At 37.4% G+C, this 27,901-nt stretch overlaps 1 protein-coding gene and 1 long non-coding RNA gene across 2 annotated transcripts in view; one reads left to right on the forward strand and one right to left on the reverse strand.

The window, feature by feature from the left end:
* The window catches only part of LOC141584815 (uncharacterized), a 254,402-nt gene that overhangs the window by 173,768 nt on the left and 52,733 nt on the right, over window positions 1-27,901 (forward strand). The window lies entirely within an intron of this gene.
* LOC101030698 (small ribosomal subunit protein eS1) lies at window positions 19,629-20,439 on the reverse strand. The gene has a single exon (XM_003923784.4). It carries the CDS (start codon window positions 20,422-20,424, stop codon window positions 19,630-19,632), a length of 795 nt encoding a protein of 264 aa, XP_003923833.2. The 5' UTR covers window positions 20,425-20,439; the 3' UTR covers window position 19,629.

Here is a 27,901-nt window from a genome sequence, read left to right on the forward strand (position 1 = left end):
CAGGAAAGGGAGCCACTTTTTTTATACTCATAAAACCCAGTCATTGGCAGAGGCATAATATCAGGATCACACTTTATGTTTCTGACATATATATTTTAGCCCTTCCATCTTATTTGGTTTCTATTATTTTGACCATGCAATGTTTTCTTGAGTTAAGTAATACAATTACTGACTCCTGAGAAAATTGAGAGGGGAAGGAGAGTGGATATTGATGCTGCGATGCTTTGCTCAGTACTGCTGGAGAGCAGCGGGTGTGTGGAGGTGAGGAGTGGGTGGGCTGGGGAGAATTTAAGGCCAGAGAGGTGAGTAGGAAGCTGTGTGATGGGGAACATAGAAAAGCGTCCAACTGTACTCAGAATTAGTTTAAGAAGACACCGTTTCTCAAATGGAGGCCTGAAAATGTGGACTTCTCTGTTTCGGTGTGACTTAGAAGACTTGCTAGTTTGTGTTGGCCTCTGATTTGTTGAAAGTGAATCATGGATTCCTTGAAAAAATCATAAACTTGGATTGCAGTTGTCTGGTGGTTAGAGCAAAGAAGAGTATTTTTTTTTTTTTTTTTTTTTTGTCTTGTGATTGGGGTTGGAATGACATGCTCCTGCAATTATTTTGTAGGGTCATAAAAGTAGAAAAAGCCGACAGAAACGACGTCCTCCGCATGTTTCCTGTGTTTACCCCACCCTCCTCAAATTTGATCTTCCAGGAAAATAATCACTTTATTTATACGTTCTGATATTTGAGTTTCCAGGTGTTTTATTTGCCAAACACACTAGTTGAATATTCTTTTCCTAGTTTAGGAGTTTACGCAAGATAAAGATACTTTTTTGTTGTTGTTTTTAGAGTTGATGTCCTTTTTATGATGATTATTAATTAATAAGACATCTTCTTTTATGGATAGTACATAGAGAACCTAATTATGCTGTTTAGACAACTAGCACTTAAAAAGTAATAGTGATTTATTCAGTTTCTTAATTTCTGGAGCATGTGGTCAGATAGTATATGTTTATAGACCACGATTCTGCTTCCAATGTTGTTCTCGACCTTGTTGGATGCTATGATTAAAAAAAAATAGTAGAAATCACTCCTATTTATGAGAAAATAACAAACTAGTGTTAAGAAATAGAACAAAAGCTAATAACTAAATGCACATATGCTTGGGTTTACATGACATTTGCCACTCAAAGTTCTTGTAAGAGTAAATGGCTCATAGTAGTCAAATGCTCTGGAGTTGTTTGGGAAGTAAGAACCGATGTGCTGGATGTGTATAGACAATTGGCAAAATGCTCAGATGTGGACTCGATGTTTGTGTTCAGGCTTCCTACCACAGATGAGCACCAGAATTGCCCACAGGCTTTTAAACTACTGTTTCCGGCGCTCACCTCAGACCACTGAATCAGCATTTTGTTGTTGTTGTTCCAGGTTTGCATTTTCAGAAAGCTATGCAGATGGTTCTAATGCCTGACCATAACTGAGAACTGTGCCCTAGGGGCTAATCAAAGCCGATATATGTCATATCTGGAATGTATACAGGAGTGAATACTGCAACCCAGGCTTCAGCTGTCTGTCCTCCAAAGGTTTCAGGGGTCGGTTCTTCAATATGCTCTGCATTCTTGTGTCCTATACTTTCAGGGAATCTGGGGAATATAGGGATGGGGAAGAATTTATGACTAACCAATTTACTAGACCATTTTCAGAACATCCCAGAGGATAGCTTAGAAATACATCCAATCTTAGTTTATCTCTTGTATTCAGTACAGAGCTATGGAGTTCATGGAACAGACCCATGTCTTAGAGATGCTGACAGCCTGTGGTGGTTTCTGGGTCTTGCAGCTTTCTAGGACATGACTGCAAGCCCAGGACTTTCTTCAGGAATACCAGTAGGGCTGGGGAAGCAGCCAGAACTAAGGCAGTTGAGAGTAATTGATCTGGAAGGATCGTGACCGCTATTTTTGCAGGAAAAATTAAAGCGACTTGTCCAGGAAAACCTTCTTGACACAAGACACAAAACTTTAAAACTCCTGTTCACAAGAACAATAAAAGAAACACAATAAATGGAAGTTTGGTAGAAAAACAAACTGAAAGAAAGTATTTGCAGCATAAATAAAAGATGAAGAATGACTATCCTATTAAATATCTATAGTTCCTGTTTATTAATAAGAAAAAAAGTAATACCTCAGTGGAAATACGCACACACACACACACACGTGTATATGTATATGTGCATACACACACACACACACACACACACACACACACACACACACAAAGGAGTGAGTATTCCAACCCAGGCTTCAACTCTTGATCACAAGAACAATGAACAAGTCATTCACAGAAGAAATACCAAATGGCCAACATATTGAATATGCCAAGCATGTTTCTGCCTACTTGTTTTACAACTGCTGGTCCCTCTGCTTGAAACCCTCCTACCTGCAGATATCCTCATGACTCATCGTCTCACTTCCTGTAAGTCTCTGCTTTAATATCTTCTTATCAGAGACACTTTCATACTCACTCTACAAAATATCATGCCCCCCAACTTACTCTGTATCTTCTGTCTCACTACCTTATTTTGACTCATAAAATTTGTAAATATCTGAATTTTTTAAATTGAATACTGCCTGTTTCCCTGGGTAAGCTTTTTTACTTAGAGACGCTGACAGCACTTGTGGTTCCTGGGTCTTGCAGCTTTCTAGGACACGACTGCAAGTCCAAGACTTTCAGTCTCGGACTGAGTAAGTAATAAAGTTTTCCTCATTCCCTGCATGAGAATGAGGATGCTTTGCTCCATATCACCAGCATCTACATAGAAGAGGGCTTTCATATTGTCAGAAAAGAATTGTTGATTTAGGCCAGGTGCAGTGGCTCATTCCTGTAATCCCAGCACTTTGGGAGGCCAAGGCAAGCAGATCACGAGGTCAAGAGATCGAGACCATCCTGGCCAACATGGTGAAACCCCGTCTCTACTAAAAAAAATACAAAAATTAGCCGGGCATGGTGGCTTGCGCCTGTAGTCCCAGCTACTCGGGAGGCTGAGGCAGGAGAATTGCTTGAGCCCGGGAGGCAGAGGTTGTAGTGAGCCGAGATCACGCCACTGCACTCCAGCCTGGTGCCTGGCGACAGGGCGAGACTCTGTCTCAAAGAAGAAGAAGAAAAAAAGAATTGTAGATTTAATGACTAAAACTTTTCTGACTAATAATAAAGGAAAGTAACATGATAGTTTAATATATTTCTTTTCCCTATCAGGTTGGCAATTTTTTGGGTACTCCCAGATATTGCCCAAGTTGCCCTCCAAAAAACTCCACCACTTGTAAATACACTAGTTGAGTATATCAAATTTAAAAGCCACATACCCTTCAATCCTTTCAATACAGAAATAAAGCAGACACATATGTTCTTTATAGCACTAACAGTGACAGCAAAAACTTAGAAGCAAACTATATGTGCACCAGTGAGAAAATAGTTACATTGTTACACCCATATGATGGTACAGCATCAATCTATACAAATAATGAGGCAAATCTATATTAGAGTTATAATAAAAAGTTGAGATATATATACACACATATATATGTCATATGTATATAGAAACAAATGCAGAAGAATCTGCTTTTGAAAAAATTATGTTTATATATAATAGATGCATGAATTCTACAAGAAAAACACAAGATTATGTGACAATATGGCATATCCAATATGTTTACCATTTATTATTTAAGGCAGTTCCCTATGGGGAGGGCAAGATTTTGGTAGGGTGGGGCATGGAGTGGGGACTGTACTTGAAATTATTTACTTTTTTATTTTTAATATCATTAGAATGTATCCATTGCATTACCTGGGACATAAGACGAAAGGGAAATTGGATCAAAAAAGTTAATATAAAATCTGAAACTACTGCAGAATGCTTTCTACAGCTCTTAACACCACACCTCCAGGATGTGGGACCAAAAAAAAGGGGACTGCCAGTTCTGCAGCATCAAAGAAGGGTTACAAGATGCAGCCACTTACTAACAACTAAGGGAAATTGCCTCTCCTCACTTTGATGTTTTGTGACTTTCATGGCCCTTCACAGGGACTTTCTGGGTCACTGTGCTCTCGTCTTCCTCCTGAGCTGCCCTAATCCTTAGTCACTTAAGTATCTCTGTGAGTCAGATCTTAATGACAAGGAATTTTTTGTCAGAGAAAAGATTCTCTGAGCTAACGCTAATCATGTAAGGGTAGTGTTAGTAGATTTTTGGGAATTGTCTAGGAAAACAGTCTCTTTTGAAAGCATTCCAGTTGGTGTCCAGGATAAATGAATATTTGCTATTTATTATGTACCCAGCAGAGTCTTAGGATATGTATTTTCAAAGACATGATTTTCCCAACTTGACCAGCTTGTAAACTCTTAGAGAAGAATGAACAACCTTCTCCATTTGCCTAGGACTGAGGGGTTTCTTGGGATGTGGGACTTTTATGCAAAACCAAGAAAGTTGTTAGCAAATTGAGACAAGTCAATTACCCTACAGGTAAGGAGAAGACAAGTTATTTCAACAAATATGTATCAAATGCCCAGCCAGTATATGCAGTGTACACTGTGTTAGAACCTGGAGAAATGAGTAGTGAGCCAAACACACACATAACCAGTTCCTTCCCTCATAAAGTCTTCTTGAAAAGAGAAAAATGTGATGTTGATTCTGCCACAGTTTCATGTGCATTGGTTAAGCCTTTTGACCCTTAGGGAGAGAGATCCGTGGTATCTGTAGAAAATTTTTGTGAACTAGAAAGGACTTGAGCAGATTCTAAAAAGGATGCCTGGTTTTTCATTCAGTCAGCTCCTTGCACATAAGTGGGCCCTCAGCAGATGTTCGTGGAGGTAAACTGATATGTTTGAAGCAACTTTTTGATCATGGATTGGAACTAAAGAGGAAGGGAAAGTCATATGGATTGGAGTCTGGCTTCTGCATTGGGCAGATGCTCAAATGTCGCTGCAGTCACATGCTCTGAAGTCTTGTTCTCCAGCTCTCCAATTCAGGAAACATTTTTAACTATTCATTTACTTAGAGGCATTGGGCTTTGAAGAACTGCTTCAAAATAATTTACATTCAGTATGTAGCTATTAGGTAGAGTGAATATTTATGTACAGCAATCATGGCTATCCCTTTTTGGAATCAAAGCAGTTGTGAAAAGTGATGATCCGCAAGATGTGGGAGAACCAAGAATGATGAGTTGGGGCCTTAGCGAATATTTTTCATTAAACTCTGGGGGTCTGATGATGCATTATTTGTTCTGTGTGCCAAAGCTGCCAAGGGGACAGAATTTTGGTATCACTGGTCAGGATTCAGTGGGAGAAGCAGATTGCTGAGACATAGGGGGACCTGGATGTCACCCCACCCAGGCTTTCCCATCAGCTGGTTGTGTGACTTGAGAGAGGTCACCTAATTTCTCTGGCTGTAGTTTCCTTATTTCTAAAACTCAGAGGTCGAACAAACCATCATAAAGACAGCTCTGGTAATAATATTCTGGATTTTTACCTTTTTTTCCCCATGCACCCTCACATCATCACTTTCATTGCAAATACTATGCTTTCTCAAATTTAATAGGCTTTATGGCATGTAACAACATGATTTATTCTAACTAGACCTTATGATAGTGACTTCTGAATGATATATACAGAGGGCTTCATTCTTAATGATAACATGTTCCTCCCTTACACTGTGTAGGCAGTGAAGCAGGAAAGGAGGAAGAGGCAAGATTAAAATGCTTGATCCTAAAAGACTGAAAACAGTCCTTAAGTTATTTAAACTGCTTTTGAGAATAATCCATTAGTGAGGAAGAAGGGTAAAGAATTACCCAAGAGCTCTTTTCCTTTCCACTGGTTAAGGGTGTGTTCTACAAGACGTTGACATAATTGTTTTTCTAGGTTAGGCATGTGTAATATGGGGTCCCAGTCCATGTCACACCAAGGAGGAGATGAGTGGTACAATGCATCTGCACCTGAGTGAGATAAGATATTGTCAGGTTGCCTCAGATCCCATAAAGAGTACTATGGCAGGCTGGGTGAGGTGGCTCGTGCCTGTAATCTCAGCACTTTAGGAGGCTGAAGCAGGAGAAACACTTGAGGCCAGTAATTCATACCAGCCTGACTAACATGGTGAAACCCCGTCTGTACTAAAATTACAAAAAAACATTAGCTGGGCATGGTGGCACATTCCTGTAATTGCAGCTACTCAGGAGGCTGAGGCACGAGAATTGCTTGAACCTGGGAGGTGGAGGCTGCAGTGAGCTGAGGTTGCACCACTGCACTCCAGCCTGGGCAACAGAGCGAGACTCTGTCTCAAAAACAAAATAAAACAAAACAAAATACAAACAAAAAAGAGTACTATAACAGCAGCTGAATCAAGAGACAGGAAAAGACTAGAGGATCTGAAGCAGTACTTTAGAGGTTGCTGATACATCTTTTTTTTCCCCCCTGGGATGTAGATGGGAAACATGTTCATTTTAATTTGTAGAAGGAAACTCCTCTCAGTATTATGAGATGTAGTGAGGTTATTCACCCCATCCAGCAGACTCATAAACAGAATAGCACCAGGGAATCAGAGATACCTAGATTGGATCTAAGATTCACTAATAACTAGTTTTTTGGTCATAGACAAGTCATTAGCTCCATAAAAGTGTCACAGAGAAATGGAGGCAAAAATTTATGGATTTCTGTACTTAGTTCCCCTCCCCCTACAAGCTACTATGTAGTGGCTATAAATTCTTCTCCCTGTAAAATAATGGATGTGTACTAGTATTCAGAATATGTAAGGATTAAATTTGAAATCATGCAGACTGCTGAGCTGATCTGCATGATAAGCATTTTCCAGATTTGTTCAGCAGAAGAGCCAAAGGGGATGAGCCTAAAATCTGTCCTGATTCATGTGCCCCTTATGAGTGAGCATTCAGGGATCCAATCCCAAGGTCATGATAAACAGTCCTGAGAAAGATTAAAACCTTCCTCCAGGGAGCAGTCAGCGTGATTCTGCTATGAGCAGAGAGACCTCTTACTGTTCTTGTACTGAAGCTCCCTGTTTCTTGTCTCTTGCTTGCTTGTCTATTGCCCAGAGATGCTACTCCGTCTTGGACCAATGGCCCCCATTGGCTGGAACAGGTTTCAATACTGATCTGTTGTTTACCGCCTCTCCATAGTGAATAATTAAATGTCATATTTGTTAATTGGTCCAAGACCGGGGAAGTTTTTGACTTTCCTTACCTGCTTCTTTTGGCTAAAAGGAAGCAGGTGTTGAGATGAAAGCAAACAACCTTTTTGTTTTTCCCTTATGTAAAACATAAAAAACTGTAATTATTCTAAGGACTAAATAATTGACATAAAGCTTAACAAGTACTGGTTGTTACAAAGCAGATTTGATTTCCTTTCAGGGTGAAACTATCTATCTATCTATTTGATGCCTCAATATAATTGTCATGTGTTCCTTTTAAAATCTTTCATTCATTTAGTAAATACTTATTGAGGGTCTTACATGAGCAGTTACTAGACTGTGTATTTGCAATTTATATTATTTTTAATGATTACTAGGGGGGAATTCTAAAATTTAGGCTGCCATAATATTGCAATCTTATTAGATGCCATGAAAGAAAATATTTCCTGCAAAGTCAAATACAAATCTGCATAATTACTTTCAGATTTAATGCGAAAAATGTGCTTACTGAAATAATAACTCAGAAGTACCATTTTGTAAGATTAAATTTTCTCTATTTAACTTCTTAAAACCCTAATTTTCTCAACCGTAAGATAACTGGCCTACCACAGTAGTTTATGCCTGTAATCCCAGCACTTTGGGAGCCTGAGGCGGGCAAATCACAAGGTCGAGACTGAGACCATCCTGGCCAAGATGACGAAACCTGGTCTCTACTAAAAACACAAAAATTAGCTGGAAATGGTAGCATGCATCTGTTGTCCCAGCTACTTGGGAGGCTGAGGCAGAAGAATCACTTGAACCCAGGAGGCAGAGATTGCAGTGAACCGAGGTTGCGCCACTGCACTCCAGCCTGGTGTGAGAGCAAGACTCCATCTCAAAAAATAAAAGTAAAAATAACTTGTGTCCAAAATACCATGGCTAAAATTAGTGGAGGAAGGGCTTTAATCCCAATTTTTCTGACCTCAAAATCTAGATTGTCAACCACTATCAATATAGTGTTTTCAAATTTCAGATAAGCAATCTAATAATGCCTCCTAAAGAACTGGGAAAGCAAGAGCAAGCCAAACCGAAAATTAGTAGAAGAAAAAAATTTATAAAGATCAAGCAGAAATAAGTGATATTTAAATGAAGACAACAGTATAAAAGATCAACTTAAAAAACATTTTTTTTTGAAAAATAAACAAAATGAAGAACCTTTACACAGACTAAGAAAAGAAATAGAGAAGACCCAAATAAATAAAATCAGAGATGAAAAAGGAGACATTACAGCCAATTCAAAAGATCATTAGAGGCTACTGTGAGCAACTATATGCCCATCAATTGGAAAACCTAGAAAACAGGGGTACATTTCTAGACACATACAACCCACCAAGATTGAACCATAAAGAAATCTAAAATCTGAACAGAATGATGACAAGGTGATATCGTTTAGATTTGTATTCCCGCACAAATCTCATGTCCAAATTGTAATCCTCAGTGTTGGAGGAGGGAGCTGCTGGGAGGTGATTGGATCATGGGAGTGGACTTCCCCCTTGCTATTTCTCGTGATAGTGAGTGGGTCCTCATGAAATCTGGTTGTGTATAAATGTGTGTAGCATTTCCCCCTTCTCTCCCTCTTCCTCCTGCTCCAGCCATGTAGGACATCCTGCTACCCCTTCATCTTCTGCCATGATTTTAAGTTTCCTTAGGCCTCCTCAGCTATACTTCCTTTACAGCCTGTGGAACTGTGAGCCAGTTAAATCCCTTTTCTTTATAAATTACCCAGTCTTACATAGTTCTTTATAGCAATGTGAGAATGGACTAAAATACTTGTAATGAGATCAAAGCTGTAATAAAAAGTATCCCAGCAAAGGAAAGCCCAATTACTCAATTACTTTACTGCTGACTTTTACCAAACATTTAAAAAAAAACAACTCATATCATTTTTACTCAAACTAGTCCAAAAAAATACAGGAGGAGGAAATATTTAACTCCTTCTGTGAGGTCAGTATTACCTTGATACTAAAATCAGACAAAGAAACATTAAAAAACAAAAATTATAGGTCAATATTTCTGACAAACATTGATGCAAAAATCAACAACAAAATACTAGCAAATCAAATTCCACTGTTATGGTGTGGGAGTCTAAGTCTCTTTGTAGCTCTCTCAGAACTTGCTTTATAAATGTGAGTGCTCCTGTATTGGGTGCATATATATTTAGGATAGTTAGCTCTTCTTCTTGCATTGATCCCTTTACCATTATGTAATGCCCTTCTTTGTCTCTTTTAATCTCTGTTGGTTTAAAGTCTGTTTTATCTGAGACTAGGATTACAACCCCTGCTTCTGTTTGCTTTCCATTTGCTTGGAAAATCTTCCTCTGTCCTTTTATTTTGAGCCTATCTGTGTCTTTGCACATGAGATGAATACAACACACTGATGGGTCTTGACTCTTCACCCAATTTGTCAGTCTGTATCTTTTCATTGTGATATTTAGCCCATTTACATTTAAGTTTAATATTGTTATGAATAAATTTGATTTTATCAACATGATGCTAGCTGGTTATTTAGCCCCTTAGTTGATTTAGTTTCTTCATGGGGTTGATGATCTTTACAAAGTAGTATGTTTTTGCGGTAGCTAGAACCGGTTTTTACTTTTCATATTTAGTACTTCCTTCAGGACCTCTGTAAGGCAGATATAGTGGTCACAAAATCTGTCAGCATTTGCTTGTCTGTAAAGTATTTTATTTCTCCTTCACTTATGAAGCTTAATTTGGATGGATATGAAATTCTGGGTTGAAAATTCTTTTCTTTAAGAATGTTGAATATTGGCCCCCACTCTCTTCTGGCTTGTTAGGGTTTCTGCTGAGAGATTCACTAGTCTGATGGGCCTCTCTTTTTGGGTAACCTGACCTTTCTCTCTGGCTGCCCTTAAAATTTTTCCTTCATTTCAACCTTGGTGAATCTGATGTGTCTTGGGGTTGCTCTTCTTGAGGAATATCTTTGTGGTGGTCTCTGCATTTCCTGAATGTGAATGTTGGCCTGCCTTGCTAGTTTGGGGAAGTTCTCCTTGATAATATCCTGAAGAGTGTCTTCCAACTTGGTTTCATTATCCGCATCACTTCAGGTACACCAATCAAATGTAGTTTTGGTCTTTCCACATAGTCCCATATTTCTTGGAGGCTTTGTTCATTCTTCTTTATTCTTTGTTCTCTAACCTTGTCTTCACATTTTATTTCATTAAGTTGATCTTCAATATCTGATATCCTTTCTTTGCTTGATTCAGCTATGAATACTTGCGTATGCTTCACAAAGTTCTCATGCCATGTTTTTCAGCTCCATCAGGTCATTTATGTTCTTCTCTAAACTGGTTATTCTACTTAGCAATTTCTTTAACCTTTTTTCAAGGTTCTTAGCTTCATTGCATTGGATTAGAAGATGCTTCTTTAGCTCAGAGAAACTCGTTATTACCCACCTCCTGAAGCCTACTTCTGCCAATTCATCAAACTCATTCCTGGTCCAGTTTTGTTCCCTTACTGTTGAGGAGTTGTGATCCTTTGGAGAAGAGGTGATCTGGTTTTTTGAATTTTGAATTTTTGTGCTTTTGTTTCCCTTCATCTTCATGGATTTATCTACCTTTGGTCTTTGATTTTGGTGACTTTCAGATGGAGTTTTAGTTTGGATGTCCTTTTTGTGGATGTTGATGCTATTCCTTTCTGTATGTTAGTTTTCTTTCTAACATTCAGACCCCTCTGCTGCAGGTCTGCTGGAGTTTGTTGGAGGTCCATTTCAGACCCTGTTTGCCTGGGTATCACGAGCGGAAGTTGCAGAACAGCAAAAATTGCTGTCTGTTTCTTCCTCTGGAATCTTCGTCCCAGAGGGGTTCGCACTAGATGCCAGCTGGAGCTCTTCTGTATGAGGTGTCTTTTGACCGCTGCTGGGAGGTGGCTTCCAGTTAGGAGGCATGGGTGTCAGGCACCCACTTGAGGAGACAGTCTATCCCTTAGCAGAGCTCAAGCGCTGTGCTGGGAGATCTGCTGCTCTCTAGAGCTGGCAGGCAGGAACCATTAAGTCTGCTGAAACTGTGCCCACAGCTACCCCTTCCCCCTGGTGCTCTGTCCCACAGAGATGCCCTGCCAAGAGAGGAGGAATCTACAGAGGCAGTCTGGCTACAGTGGCTTTGCCGAGATGTTGCAGGTTCTGGCCAGTTCTAACTTCCCTGAGGCTTTGTTTACACTGTGAGGGGAAAACTGCCTACTCAAGCCTCAATAATGGTGGATGCCCCTCTCTCCATCAAGCTTGGAGGTTTTGTTCTGCTCAAGCATCTTAGGTTGACTTCAGACTGCCGTGCTGGCAGCAAGTATTTCAATCCAGTGGATCTTAGCTTTCTGGCCTCCATGGGGGTGAAATCCACTGAGCTAGAACCCTCTTGGCTCCCTGGCTTCAGCCCACTTTCCAGGGGAGTTAACAGTTCTATCTCACTGCTGTTCCAGGTACAAGAGGGTTATTAAAAAAAAAACAAACAAGCAAAAAAAAAAAAAAAAACTCCTGCAACTAGCTTGATGTCTGCCCGAAAAGCTGCCCAGTTTTGTGCTTGAAACCCAGGGCCCTGGTGGTGTAGGCACTGGAAGGAATCTCTTGGTCTGCAGGTTGTGAAGACTGTGGGAAAAGCATCATATCTGGGCCAGAATGCACCATTCCCTGTGGCACAGTCCCTCATGACTTACCCTACCACCCTGTTTCAGCTCACCTTCCATGGGCTACACCTACTATCTAATCAGTCCCAATGAGATGAGCTGGATACCTCAGTTGGAAATGCAGAAATCACCCACCTTCTGTGTTGATCTTGCTGAGAGCTGCAGATGGGAGCTGTTCCTATTTGGTCATCTTGCCAGTTATCCAATATATATCAGGATCTTATAAGTAGAACAAGACAAACAGCAATCACTGGTCCTAGAGATAAAAGGCTGGGATTCTTAGCTTGGTTTCTCTATTCATTCGCTTTGCAAATTTGGTTAAGTCATTTAATTTTTTGGTAGCCAGTTTCTTTATCTCCTAAATGGTGATGTTAGCAACTGCCCCCAGCCTAACCTCAGGGGTGTTAATAGGGCCAAGATAATAAATATCTATGTGATATGTACTGTGCCAATTAATATTATTATAACAATTTGCTTCCATTCCCCAGGCAAAAGGGAGAGAAGGGAGGAAGTTCCTGCGTGCACTAAAAATTCTCTGAGACTGTTCAAATGAGAAATGGACTGGAAGAGTCTGTTATGCAGATTTCCCTCTCCTTGATTTTGGAGTGCTGTTATTTAAAAGTCCCAGAAATCAGAATCATCTAAATTCCAAAGGGGACATTTTCATAGAATTTAAAGGTTGAATATGGCTATGGTAATGTGAAATGGGCAAAGAGGTTTGTTTAAATGATAGTTTCTGCAATAATTCTTAACAGTCCTGATGCCGACAAATAAATTACTATTCCTTGCAGGACTAAACCTTAGATGCCAGCCCAAATTTGGATATCTCAGAAGCTGATTTAATGCCACCAAATTCTACTGGATTTGCTAATGTTGTTGCTCCACACCACAAACTTCCAGTCAATCTGTGCTTGCATAATTTACAGGAGAATTCTCCAGACTAGCAATATGCTATTTTCTGTTCTCTTATGGACAACCTGTGTTCTTCAGTTTCTTTTAAACAGTATTTAGGAGGCTGGCCAGGAGTGGTGACTCACACTTGTAACTCCAACACTTCAGGAGGTCAAGATGGGTGGATAACCTGAGGTCAGGAGTTTGAGACCAGCCTGGCAAACATAGCAAAACCCTGTCTCTACAATTATCCTCATGTAGTGGCATGCACCTGTGATCCCAGATATTTGGAAGGCTGAGGCAGGAGAATAACTTCAACTCTGAAGGCGGAGGTTGCAGTTAGCCAAGATTGTGCCACTGTACTCCAGCCTGGGCAACAGAATGAGACAGTCTCAAAAAAAAAAAAAAAAAAAAGCTTAGGAGACTTTAGAGTGGTTCAAATTGGGAACAGACATTATTGGCTGCTGCAGTCACATTCTGTTATGTTTCTGTGTTGGCAATCTAAAAACTTCAAACCTTAAGTGCAAGAAACTGTATGAGGCAGTCAACAGTAGAGGTGCAAATGTTTAGGAACCCTTGCTTTTAAACAGGCATAGGACCAACTGTGAAGTGAAGAATTTTCTTCCTAACATTTGTTACAGTTTATCTCGTGGGAAAATACAATTTAACTTTCTGATACCAAATCTTTTTCGTATTGTTTTCTCTAGATGGAATTGTCAAAGTTACATCTTTATAAATATGTCCATGTATCAATTTGAGAATTAAAGAAAATCTCAGAAATATTTTTTCAAAATCTGGAAATGTCAGGCAAATATTTTTAATTAGTAAAATAACTTTTCTCTGAATTAGAATTTTTTTCTACATTATTTTCAGGAATAAAAGTGATCATCCTAATTTGTAGAACATCGAAGCCTACACATTTCTGAAAATCGAGAGTTTCATAACTTCCTTGCTGCAGCAGGGAAGGCCCCTGATGTGTTGATAAAGCAGCAGTCCCTTTGATCAGAAGTATCTCATCTACTTCGATGTTTTGATTGCCTGTAATAACTCCTTTGGAAAACTTGTGGAGAAATGTGAGCAGTATTAGACAAGTGGGCAATAGATCAGGACTCTGATAAGAAAGTTCATAGAATGGATAACCCTTAATGGGAAAGAAAAAAAATGGATTTGGAGAACTATGGAATCCACTAGTTTTCTCAAAAGTCACATAATTGTATTGAAGATATAAAATGCAAAGAGGAAAAAAGCAAATATGCTTCCTTCTTTACATTAATTCAACAAATATTTAAGAGCATAAACATGAGAACACATAGTTTCCGTGTTCAAAAAACTTACAGGGTCAGGTGCAATGGCTCACACCTGTAATTTGAGCACTTTGAGAGGCTGAAGTGTGAGTTTTGCTTGAGGCCAGGAGTTTGAGACCAGCCTGGGTAACATAGCAAGGCTGCAACTCTATGAAAATAAAAATTAAAAAAATCAGCTGGCCATAGTGGCTTGTCCTGGTAATCCCAGCTACTTAAGGGGCTGAGATGGAAGAATTTTTTAGCCTGTTGCATAACTGCACCCAAGCCCGAGTGACAGAGTGAGGCCTTGTTTCTAAAAGAAAAAGGAAAAAAAAGTCAAGAAGCTTACAGTAGTGAGAGATATAAAGGTAAACAGTTAATTTTAATATCCTGCAAGACGAGCTACGATAAAAGTAAAACAGGAAGATATAGGAGCATGAGAAAGGGGTGCCTAGCAACCCAACCAACTAACCTTTTCTTGGAAGAAGTGAATTCTAAATTATGACATTTGTATGGTCTGAGAGAGCAATAGTAGAGGCAGAGGAAACATCACACTCCTTATGTCTTCAAGGCTGCATTTCGGAGAACTGCAGTGAGTTCAGAGTACTGGTAAAGGATCTGATCGAAGTGAGGCTATTGAACATGGACTCAGTTCCACTTTAGTTAGGAATTGAGCTTTATCCTAAAGGCAGTGGAGACAATGTATTCTCAACAGTCCTATGAGAAGACACAGCAAAATAGAATATTTAGGATCATGGACTCCATGCCTCTTTTTTCTTAGTTGTAAAATGGGGATGATAATAACAAAACCTCCCTCATAGGGTTGTTGAAACAATCGAGCAATTTAAACCGCATGAAGTACATAGACTAGCACCTGAGACATAGCGAGTGTTAAATGTTAAATGTTAGCTCTTGAATTATAATGTGTTTTAGTCGAGGGAATGACATGATTAGATGTGTTATAAAATGATGACTGATCTCAGAGAGGGCAATGGCTTCTCAGAACTGCAGTTTATCTAACAGTGTGAGATTTTTCACTGTAGGGAATAGTTGGATGTATTATTTATTAGTTGTGGGCAAGGAATGCCGTGGTGTTTAAACATTTTGCTGAAGCTAAAGTGTATATACTTTTTGACTAAACTGAAGAGAACCTTACATGATCACTTAGGTTTAACCCTCTCATTTATCCAACCTCCGAGATGTTAAGTGACTTACTCAAAGTACCACAGTAGTGGTGGCAGATTTGGCATGAGCATCAGGTCCTTTGGATCTTAGTACATAGGTTTTTTGGTTGTTGTTGTTCTTCCTTCGTGTTCTTAAAGGACCTCGATGAGCACAGGTCAACAATGACTAAAGTGTGTTCTTGAGGCCCTCTTTTCTACAGCAAGTCTCGAGCTACCAGGAAACACTGTGTCCTGCATTTCAATAACCTCCCCAAGCACTATCATCTTGTTATTGAAAGGTTTTTGTTGATTCTGTTTTCTATCTTATATTTCAAAAGATTAAAGGAGCTTTTAGTTGAGGATAGTGTGTTTTCCAATTTCTGGACTAAATCCTTTAAGTGAAATAAAAAACAAACTACCCTCTGGAATGCAAGTGGCGGTTAGGAAAGCAGACAACTGGGGTAATGTCTGTTTCCCAGTTAGTGTTCCATATTATAACCTTTTAAAAACTTCAAGAGCAGCATTTTTTCACTGTGGAAAATAAGGAGCAATTTTGATGCTCCTTCTAATCAAGGAAATTTGAGCAAAGAAAGCTTTTAGGGCCTCTGGTTCCGCCCCCTCCACTGATGCATTGTTATCAGAATGACAAAAATGGCTTCTCTGACTCTAGATTGGGTGATGGTATCATGGTGTCTGGTGCTGGCATTGTCTGTTCTGCGCCTTTGGGAAAATAATTTGATCATCCTTTTGACCCATCAATAAAATGAGAAAGAATGAGTGACCTGTAAAAATTGCTGTCTAGTATGACCTGGCACAAAGTATTCAAGAGACTTTTACTCAGAGAATTGAATTCAAAATTGTACTGGTTACATTACTTTTTAAATACCTTTAAAAAACTGGTTGAAAAGAGTGTCATTTTTGATGCAGAGTTCTGGGGTTATAAACATGTAAATCTAGAACACAATATTTATTAGGGTGGTATACACATCTGTCTGTCACCATTACCAAGATACTTTGTTTGTTAGAGCTGCTAGTAAAAATTTTACCTATTGGAACAAGATATATCAACAACCCTCTTTCCTAGAATCAAGCAGGGCGATAAGCAGGGTTAGAATCATGGCAAAAGGCAATGGGCATTTGCCTTATAATTTTATCTACTTGGCTTACATTAATTCAGGGTGGGAGACTGTAACTTGTGGCCTGCTTCCTCTGGAAAGGGGGCCTCATGTTGCACATTGCTGGCAAAAAGACTTTCGTTTTCAGTATCCACCATAGATTAATAACATTCTCAACCAGGCCTAGTGCAAACTGGATAATTAATGTTTGCTTTCAGAAGGAAAGTGTTTAGGTTAACAACGTTTGTTTCACCTGTGTGTAGGAATAGAAGGGATGATGAGAGGAAGGAGACATTTTCAGCCAAATAGACTTTGGTGAAGAAGGTATTTGAGTTTGAGAGATATAAAGTTATTATTGAACTAATACTTTCATCATTCACTATACATGTAATTATTAGGCACTTCTCGTTTACAAATGTATACAGTATCAGAAACTTTGTTAATGACTTGCTCAGTGTAGCACAATGGAGAATAGTAGAAGAATCCTGACTATGACGAGTATTAATGGATGACATCCATTACATAGAATACAGTATACATTCAGAAAGCCAGTCATTGTGCTCACTTGGACATTATGAAAATGAATTTCAGAAATAACCTGGGAAGATTGTAGAATCAGAAGGGCTATCATTGACTTGGACCAACTTTCATTTTGGTAGGGAAGACAGTCCTTTCCCAAATTTTCTTTATTATGAATTACATCAGATATTTCATTGTATATTTCATTGTATATTTATATAAATAAGATATTGACTAAAACAGTGTGGAAGAACAGAGGAGGCAAAATGGCTACTAATAAGCAGTGTATAGTGTTGGCCTCATTGGTGAAGCTAGAACTTTCATAACTCATGGTCTATTGCTCCCTCCCTTCTCCTCTTGGCTTAATGTAATCTCCCTCTTGTGATAATCCTGATATCATCTGTGAGACAGCACTTAAAACATTACATTTTGTCAGTATAGAAATTTGCTTAAGGGATAAATAAATCCCAGAGAGAAATAAGAACAAAAAGAAAAGAAATAGAATAATATATGTGGAAAATATTAATGCTTCATATACTCATTGTTTTCACAGGTGTTCATTCTCCCTTGCAGTGTTTTTCTATAATTCTTGCTATATAGTTGTCATAGATAAAAGACTTTACTTCATTCACTTTCATTTGTAAAACAAGATTAAAATGTTTTCTGCCTCATCATAACTGAGCTCAAATGTCTGCTGTTTTTAGTGGAAAGAAATTACATTCTCTCGTACTAGAACATAGCTTTGTTTTTTGATCCTTGAGTATTTGAGTTGCCTGGAGAAAGTGAAGTTTCTGTGTCCTTAACTTTACCTACTATATTCTGATAATTGACTTCTCGTTCTAGAAATAACTTTTAAAAAATCATCTTTTGGAATCCTTTCTCACTTTCATTTTACTTTAATAATCTTTGTGGGTTTACCAGAAAGAAGCAGCCATGTGTGGGTAAATATTCTTTAGACTATAGTAAGCAATTTTGCTGTCCAAAATTAACACGGCAGAATAATACAATTCTATTGACTTATTTCCTCATTGTATATGACTATACAGGCATGAAAGAATTTGTGGAGAAACCAATTATTCATGTAAAGTTATTATCCATAGGAAATTCTCCTAAACAATTCCTGTTTCCCTCTTCTGATAAGATTATATTTCAAGATTATTTCACTAAATGGATAGAGACTACTTACTGTCAAACCTTGTGTTACCTCCAATGAGGTACTCATTTATCAACCAAAAGACTGCAGCCAATTTTGGTTTGGGAGACTTCTAAGGACATTGAATTTGAATTTGATTCACTTATTTCCACTTCCACAGACTTGCTATCAATTCTATAAGTGATTCATAAGCCAACAAGCAGAACACATTCAAATGATTTGTAGTTTGTAAGAATAACATTTCTCAAGTTCCTGCCTTTTTTTTTAACCTGCATCGTAGTTATTATTGGACAGAGAAGTATCCCTATATCATCATGGAAAATAAAGTGAACCACAAGAAAATTTAATAGATGGAATTCAGTAACATGCAAATGCAGTTTCTCAGTTTTGAATATATGTTCATCCTATATTTGGCTATTTTTCTTTTGATGGCCAGCTCATATGTACTTCGCCCAATTTTCTTAGGGTTTTTTTCTGACAACTCAAATGTAACATGTCTGAAGCAATATCAAGAAAGGATATGGACTTTAAAAGCAACACCTAAATTAAAATCTCTGCTTACTCTTACATAAGCTGTGTGGGTTTGGGCTAGTTAATACATCTGAAGACTTAGCTCAAATGAATATATTAACAGATGCACCTCAAAGGCTATTGTAAGAATTAATAAGACCGATGTGTAGAATGATACAGTGCTGGCTGTTCAAAAAATGATACTTGCATTTGCATTCAATAAAGGGTATCTCCTTTTACTTCCGTTTCCTACACTTGGCCAAGTTATTCATCAATTTCCAATGAAAAATAATTTGAATTAATTCCAGAGTTGGGGAATAATTCTTACAACTTCCCTTTCCTCACTCTCCTATATGAATTAGTTCACAGAGATTTGCTTCCCTGCCTCGTATTATTTCTAGAGTTGATCTTTTCTCCATCTCTCTTATCACTAAAAAGCCTCTTCCAACTGAACATTTCACTAGTCTTTAACTGGTTTTCTATATCCACTTTTATTACTATTTCCTGGCTATCCATTTTCTGTGCTTATTTTGCTGTTATTTTTTCTAACATCTAAAGACAGATGCTTAGCTCAGTAAATAGTAGCCATTTTTATTTTCTAATGTAATCATTAAGGCTGTCAAATGATAGGTATTGTTTTAACTGCACTACACAGTTTTGATAAGTAGTGATTATTGATTCTATATATTTTAAATTTTTCAATGTTTCTTAATTTCCAACATACGGAATTTATTTTGCCATCTTTTGTTATTATTTCCATTTTAGTATTGTTGATAGTAGAAAAACATCTCTGTGATTCCTTTCTTTGAAATATGTCTTGTTTGATTGTCCAGTCTGTAGTTCATTTTTGTAAATGTTCTATGTGGGCTAAACAAAATAAATCTACCCTGTTGTAATGTGTTCAGTGTTCTACATGTTCCATCCATTAAATGTAGCTTGTTTCTTTCAAATCTTCTATAATTTACTGATTTTTTTATCTGCTTAATTTATTAGTTACTTATACAAATGTATTTACATACTCAACACTTACATAGTTCACAGAACAAAGAGAAATCAACATGCCTGTTAAAAATTTCCACTGTTTCAAATAACTACATTTTTTTTTCCACAAATAACTTTTTATTTGCCACTACTGTAAGTCTGAACTTTAAACAGATTCTTGGACTGGTGGTTCATATCCATCAGCTCGTTCAACTTTAGCACCTGTCTCATCTCCAGCGGCTTTTCCAGAACTACTGCCTTCACCATGAAGCTCCATGAGTTTTCCCAATTCAAACTTGGGCTTCTTCAGCATTTTTACTTTTCTAACGAAGACATCATGGAGAGGATAAATAGATTGGCAAGCCTTTTCTATGTCTTTTCCAATGCTGTCTGGAATCAATTTATTGACCACTTCTTTCAAGTCATTTGTCTGCACCTCTCGGGTCATGATTTCCATCATCTTCTTCCGGATTTGGCGGACCTGTTGGTGCTGAGCATAAGAGGTCTTCCGTATCTGATTGTTGCGTTTTTTAGTAAAACCAACACAGAACAGACGAAGCAAGTAACCATCGGTAGTCTTGACATCAACATGAGCTTCAATCATTGTCTGCCATTTTTTGACCATGGAACACATTTTGTCACGGGTAAGATCCATGCCATGGAAGTTAGTCAGGCAGTTTTTGCCCTGAACATCTTCAGTAATGAGCTTGAATTTCCTAAATGCAACTTCATCATTCTGCAAATCAGCAAGACTAACTTCAAATACTCGGCCCTTGAGGCCATCCGATGCAATTTTGGTTCCTTGGGTCCTGGTGACTAGCGTCTTTCCAATATTTCTTATGTTGAACATAGCGGGCGCTTTCACATCATACCAATCTTTCTTAGAAAATGGATCAACCACTTTCTTCTTGGCTCCCTTTTTGCCGCCTTTCATAAGGCGCTTGTTCTTGCCAACCGCCATGGTGCTGCTCAGAGGGCCAAAAGGCTCAAATAACTACATTTTTTAAGTAGTAAATTCTTCTTGGTGAATTTAACTTCCAATTTTGATAAAGCTATCATCTTCATTTCTATGGATATCTTTGCCTCAAAGTTTATTTAAATCTGATATTTACATAATTTTTTAAAGTTTTCTTTTGGTTCATATTTGACTAAAATATCCTCTCATCCTTTTACATTTAACCATTCTTTATCCTTATTTTTTGTTTTTTGTACAGAGCTTGTGTGTGTGTGTGTGTGTATGTGACACCTGTGTGTGTATGTATCTATGTATAATTTTTTCCTTTTTAACTTTTAAGTTCAGGGATACATGTGCAGGTATGTTATATAGGTAAACTTGTGTCATAGGGGCTTGTACAGATTATTTGGTCTGTTTTTATATTTTTAATCTGTAACTTTTTGTTTGTAAACTGGGGAATTTAAGTTATTTATCTTTATTGTGAGTACTGATAGATCTTGGTTTGTATGTACTGTATTAATTTTTGCTTTTTAGTTCTACCTCTTCTGTGATTTATTTTCTTCTCCTTAGTAGCTTTCCTTTGGACGACTTTTTGTTCTGCTTTATTCTCTACCAGGTTGAAGGTTTTATACCTTTATTCTCTTCAAGAAGTTAGGCTAGAAATTTTTACATGCATCTGAACTTTCAAAACCTAAATTTAATCAATGTCCTACTTGCTTCCTAAGCAATAAAAGAACTCAAAACAATTTGATTCCATAAACCCACTCCCCAATTATGTACTAATGTTTAATATGTTTTATTTTCATCTGTCTTTAAAACTGTACAAGATACTGTTGTTATTTAAATTTTTTTACATTTATTTATATATTTGTTTGTTCATTATTTCTTCTTGCACTTCAGACGTTTCATTTGATACCACCGTCTAAGTGAGGTGCACTCTTTAGAACTTCCTTTATGGAGAGTTTGCTGTAACAAACTCTGTTTATGTTTGGAAATGTCTTTATTTTGCCCTCATTTTTGAAAGATATTTTCACTGTGTGTATCTTTTAAATATATATTTTTAAATATTTTTATTTTAGTATGACATACATGCAGGTAATTAATAATTCTTGGGTATTCAATTTAATGAATTATTATAAACTGATCACTCATGTGTAACCATTACCTAGATCAAGACAGAGCATCTCTGAGTCTCTAGTGACCTTCCTTCCTCCCTTCTTTCCAGAGGTAACTTCTATCCTGGTATCTAACATCTTAGATACATGTTGCCTGTTTTCAAACTTTATATATAGTATGTGTTATTTGACTTCTTATTTTCTACGATATCGCAGTGGTGAAATTCATTTATGCTATATGCAGCATCCATTTGGCTATCTGCATTGTTTAATACTTCTCCATTGTATAAACATACTACAAATTATTTATCCTTTCTGTGGCTGGTGGACATTTGGATTGGTCTTCTTCAGAGCTATTACAGTAAAACAGTATGACATGCTTGTACTTGTCTTTCTGTGCACATAGACTAATTTTCTGTTGGTTATATGCCTAGGTGTAGAATTGCTTGGGATGATTATATACATGTTCTACATTATTTTGCCAAAGTTTTCCAAAGTGTACCTAATTGTGCTTACAACAACAACAACATTTAACCGTTTCTCATCCTTGCTAACACTTGGAATTGTGGAATTATCAGACTCTTTAATTTTTGATATTGTGTTGGGTATCCAGTGGTATCCATTATGGTTTTTGTTTGCATTAACTTCCCTGATGACTAATCCCCTTTTTTGTTTTTTGAAGATAAATCTTTCCTAAGAGAAGATTTACTTTGTGTCAGGCAGTTAAAATTGGGACAGATCATTTCAATTTAATTAGAGATTATAGTTGTTTGAAAGCTAACTTTCAAGGTTTGTGTTTAACTCACTGCTATTCCAGACTATATCCCTTTGGAAGGTCCAACTAACAGTCTGGAGTGTTTATTGCCTCCCCCCCAATTCCTTCTAGACCCACATTCATTTTTCCACCAGCCTTAAAAACCTACTGAAAGTTTTGGGCAGCTTTTCAGTCTTTCAGTACCTGCTTCTAAGACAGAAAATGCCCCAGTGAGAAAGTGATAATGAATGTCAGGTTTGCTTCTCTTTGTTGTCTCCTCAAGTTTTTGTTCTCTCAGTGGGTCTCTGACATGTTCAAATACTTTTTTTTTTCTTTTACTTTGTATTTTTCTACTTGTTTTTGAAAGAAATAATTATCTTCAGCAAGCTGATTTGCAATTACCAGAAGCATCTGATAAAATATTTTGATTGTTATTTTTCAGCACATTGAAGATTTGATTCCACTAAATCTCCACTTCTGTTGTGTTGCTATTGATAAGCCAATTCTCAGTCTAACTATTCTCCTTGAAAAACTATGCTTTTTGTATATTTTCTCTATGCTTGGTGTTCAATACTTTCATTATGAGTGCTCAGATATAGATTTCTTTTTATTCAGTTTATGAATTATTAAACTTCTTAGATGTGTAAATTAATGTCTTTCATTAGATTTGAACAATTGCTTAGTAGTCATTGCTTCAAACATTCCTCTGTTCTATTTATTTTTTGGGAAATCTGGATTGATATATATTGAACTTTCTTACTGTAGGTTCTCTGTGTTATTTTCTCTATCCTATTTTCCATATATTTTGGCTCTTTTTCTTCATTGTAGATTTATTTCCCTGATATATTAAGTTCTTTAGTTTTGTATAACCTATTGTTAAAATCATCCATTGATTATTTTAAATGTTAATTGTGGATAATTTGGGGGGAAATTGTTATTTGATGTTTTGTTTTTTCTAGGTTATTTTTGTTTCCTGTACCCTGAATTGATATTTTTGTTTCTTATTTCCTTCAATATAATAAACCTAACTATCATATATTCTCTATAGGTATGTTTCAAGTGTTCACTGTTTCTGCTGGTTTTCGCTAATGGAAAACTTGTTTTATTCAGTGCTTGATGATTTGTTTTTTATTATATTTGTACTGTAAGCTGCTCATTTTCCTTGTGGGTTTATTTGTGAGACTTATCTGATGCTTAGGATGAAGGCAATTTCCCTTCATGTGGATTTGTTTCACTTCTCTGGCAACTAGACTCACTACTTGTGTGGGACCATTTTAGTTAAAATCACCACTTAAGTTATTTTGCTTTACGCAGTCAATGTGAATTTGAGCTATAAATGCATAAGAAAGCCACCTAATATCACATTTCTCAGAGACATTTTCCCCTTTTGCTCAGTCACATTATTGAAACAGGAAGTATTTCATGGCAAGAGCAGGATTAGAAAGTCATGAGTTTATTTCTAATTCATTCAAGTACTGAGGATGTGACTTTTGGGGTACCAGCTTTATGAAAATAAAGTCTGTTGTTATCTTCCATACCTTGGATGGCCTTGTGCTGGGTCTCATTTTGCCTATTCCCAAAAAGCATAAAGGACAAAACTTGAGTTCAACATCTTTACCTGAATGTAAGACAGAAGTGGTTTCTGTGTTACTTTCATTCATACGGGTTTCTGTCTCCATGTAGATTTTTAAGTCAATATTCCATACATTTCTTCCATTAGATTGATGGGGTTTTATTGTGTTTTATCTAGAATTTTTAATTGTTTTCAGTGGGAAGTTTGGTTTGGTTACAAAGTCTATCATAACTGGAAATGGAAAGCCTGTCCAAACTATTTTCTTCTGACAACCACATGATCTGTTTTGGTTTTGTTTCAGTTTGTCACATTACATCAAGGCTGAATCTCCTTTAATGGGTTTCTGTTTCTCTAAGATAAAGCTAAAACTTCAACTCGGCTCACAGAGACCTGCATGATCCCCTCTCCTAATGCTCCAGTGACGACTTCTCAGGCCACATGATTCCTTGACCATCTGTGCTTTAGTTATACTGCTCTTTTTACAGTTCTTTGCATGTCTTATCCAAATGATTGGTGATTTTAATTTTTCTCTGAATCTAAGAGTTTCTGTTTTCCCTATGGTAGGTGCTAGCTATGTGATCATGGTAAAGTGCAGCATGTGCCACTAAGGGTGGTGTTCCTCAGCCTGGCTTCTAGGAGTGTGTGGTTTCTGTCTCTGAAAGTCAGAACCTATCCTCTGGTTCCGTGTTGCCCCTTCTATCCCATTGTCCATACGAAGCTGAAACCTATCAGCTAAGTTTCCTGCTGTCCATTGCTCAGCTCAAGTCAGGAAGGGCAAGGAGCCAACTGTTTTACCTGCTCTGAATATAGAGACAAAGTCAATTATCCCAACAATTGTCCAACAGGTCTCTTCTGTTTGTTGTTATCTGTTGGTGCTCTTGTGGAAAACAAAATGGATTCTGGAAAAATCTTAAACTCACTCTTTTCCTCCTATGGGTTAGACCATGATTCTTTATTTTTCAGCAAATATGATTGCTTTCACTTTTAGGAATTCCTCAGATATCATCTGTGATAGTTAATTTTATATGTCAGTTGGGCTAGGCCATGCTACTCTGACATTTGATCGAACATAATTCAATATGTTTCTGTGAAGGTATTTTTTAGATGAGATTAACATTTACATTAGTAGGTTTGTATAAAGCAGGTTAAACTCCATAATATGGGTAGCCCTCATACATTTAGTTGAAGGCCTTAATAGAAAACATCCCTGAGGAGGAAAGTCAGCCAGCAGAAAGCCTTTGAACTTGAACTGCAGCATCAACTCTTCCCTAGGTGTTCAGCCAGCCAGCCTGCTCTGCAGATTGCAGACTTGCCAGCTTCCACGATTACATAAGCCTATACATATATGTATTCTATTACATAATATGTCATACTACATATACAATAGCTTTATTAGTGGGAATAGGAGAACCAATCTCCTACCGGTCCTGTTTCTCAGGAGAACTTTAAATAACTCATCATTCCACTTGGTGGCACTCTTTCCTGTTTTACACATTTGTTATACTTTTATTCTTATATTCCTTTCTATTTTTTTACTTCATGGATATTTTGGTATATTATGTGTTCAATACACCCTCTTGATTTTAAAAATCTAGAGCCTTTCTTTGAGAAAATTATTCAATAGCCGTAGAATAATTTGAAAAAAATTGTCATTTAGATGTTTAAGTAATTCTTGAGTCAATTTTCATGACACTTTTTTTTATAATTTATTTTATTAAGAATGGATTTAACATTTAATACAGCATATCCTGATTTTTTACTCTGTCAGTGATGTTACCTTGTAATTTTCTACTTTACACCCAAACTACCTCTTATCAATACAGCCTCTAAAAACTTTCAGTAGGGACAGAGATAAGGAAATGAAAAAGGGATAGACCCACTTGTAGAAAAACTCAAGTTGATATAATAAGACAGTAAGAGAGTAAGTTCTATGGAAATTCTTCGCCAAGTCTATGTCTTAATAACCAATAAGTTTTGCTTTTCTGAAGTAAACGTTACTTTATCATTATATGTTAATATACTACCAGATTCTATTTTTAGTATTTTGTATAACTCAAAAATTGTTTTATTTACATTTTATTACAGAGGTAACTGCTTAAGACATGCCAACTGATATGTTTTCTTTCACTACATTACATGTCAATATTAAAATTGTGCAATCAGAGTATACTTACCTTTCTTTGTGTGCCACAAGTGTTAGATTTTTGGTTTTTGGTGCTGTTGGCCTTTTACCTCTTCCCAAGTAAAAGCTGCAGTAAGGGAAATTAGCCTTACCTTTACCTGGCGATCACCTCGAATATCTCTTTTCAGCCCTGTGCCTTCACTAATGATTTCTTTTGCCTACTAGCAATTGCAGGGACTGTGGTGGGGCTTCAGGAAATGATTTACTCCCTCTTTTCTGCCAAAGACCTTAAAAATGACTCAAAGATTCTTACCACAGTTTGACACTGGTAGAATCCAAATTAAGTAGGGTGTAGGACAGAAATCTGAGTATAGAAATTTTAAACTATCTAAAATGTCCCCAAGAACCAAACAGAACCTGTTATCACTGTGCAGACCTTCCAAGCATATTTTTGTGGAGATAATCACACCTTCTTAATGCATGAGCTTTTCCTGGAGGCCCCATATCCCCTGCATTTCCAGGCTGTGGCCCTTCCTTCACCCCTTCTTGTGTCTTGGTAGCTTGGTGGTATGAGTATATAGGTTTAATTACACCCTGTGCTGCTGGCTAGGGAAAAGGAAACTTCTGGTCCTAAGCGAGGAGCAACAAAGGGAGAGTTTAAGAGTGATTTTAAATCCAGATGGTAGTTTATTGTTTTACTGTCTCTTACTGGTTTTGGTTGAACTCAAACAATTTTTTACAATGAGAGAAGTTGTCTCATAGCCTAAGGATTCATCTGTTGCCAGCAACACTTTCAGGGTCCTCCTGCAAGGTGCACGTCCTCTCTGACAGCATAATTTTCATGTTTTATAAACACAGAAGTTTTTAAGAATGTCTACTTCCTTCCAAACCTGTATCGCATTGGGAAGCTTTCTTATAGTCACTTAGCCTTGAGGATTCCAAATTTCTTAGGCCCTCTGGGTCACTTTTTCTCAACTCCTGATTGGAACAGACATTCTCAGCCTATTTCATTCTTTCTTTTCATTGATGATTTTACTGTTCATCAGTTGTAAGGAGACTACATAAGAGTATATATTTATGGGGGTGTGTGTGCATGTACACATGTGTACACGAATATATATTTGTGTATACATATACATTTTTTGCCACATAACTGCATTTTGTATGCTTTAGATTCCCTAGCAACTACACCAAAATATTTGCCACAGAAGAGAAAATCTCATTAAAGTAATTGATGCATTTAAAAATATGTGTGTACACATATATATGTGTATACACACTTATACATATATAAACGTATATGTATTTACTGAGCATGTGTGATATGTCATGCAGTATTCTAGTTGATTAAAAAAAGAGCTAAACAAACTAGGCAAAATACATGCTCTTACGCTAGTGGAGAGTGGAGACAATATATATATATAATTCAATTTTAAAAAGTAGTTTCAGGTGTGACAAGTACTATCAAGAAAAAGCACTGTAATCCCAGCACTTGGGGAGGCCGAGGTGGGTGGATCCCTTGAGGTCAGGCATTTGACAACAGCCTGGCCAATATGGTGAAACCCTGTCTCTACTGAAAACATGAAAATTAGCCAGGCATGGTTGTGTGTGCCTGTAGTCCCAGCTACTCAGGAGGCTGAGGCAGGAGAATCCCTTGAACCCAGGAGGTAGAGGTTGCGGTGAGCTGAGATTGCACCGTTGTACTCCAGCATGAGCAACAAGAGTGAACCTCCATCTCAAAAAAGAGAAAGAAAAAGCAAAATAAAGAGACAGCAAGATGAGAACTGCTATTTTAAATGGTCAGGTTGCCTTCTCTGAGACTAGAATGAAGGACTGCGCTGATCTCAATAGGCAGCTGTGAATACATTGTTAAAATAAGATGACTAATCAAGAATTGTTCAATGTGGGTAGCTGGCCCC

Source organism: Saimiri boliviensis, chromosome 6 (assembly GCF_048565385.1).
Source record: "Saimiri boliviensis isolate mSaiBol1 chromosome 6, mSaiBol1.pri, whole genome shotgun sequence".
Lineage (NCBI taxonomy): Eukaryota > Metazoa > Chordata > Mammalia > Primates > Cebidae > Saimiri > Saimiri boliviensis.

Excerpts from the sequence above, each read along its gene's own strand:
- LOC101030698 (XM_003923784.4), bottom strand. The coding sequence starts at position 20,424 with ATGGCGGTTGGCAAGAACAAGCGCCTTATGAAAGGCGGCAAAAAGGGA.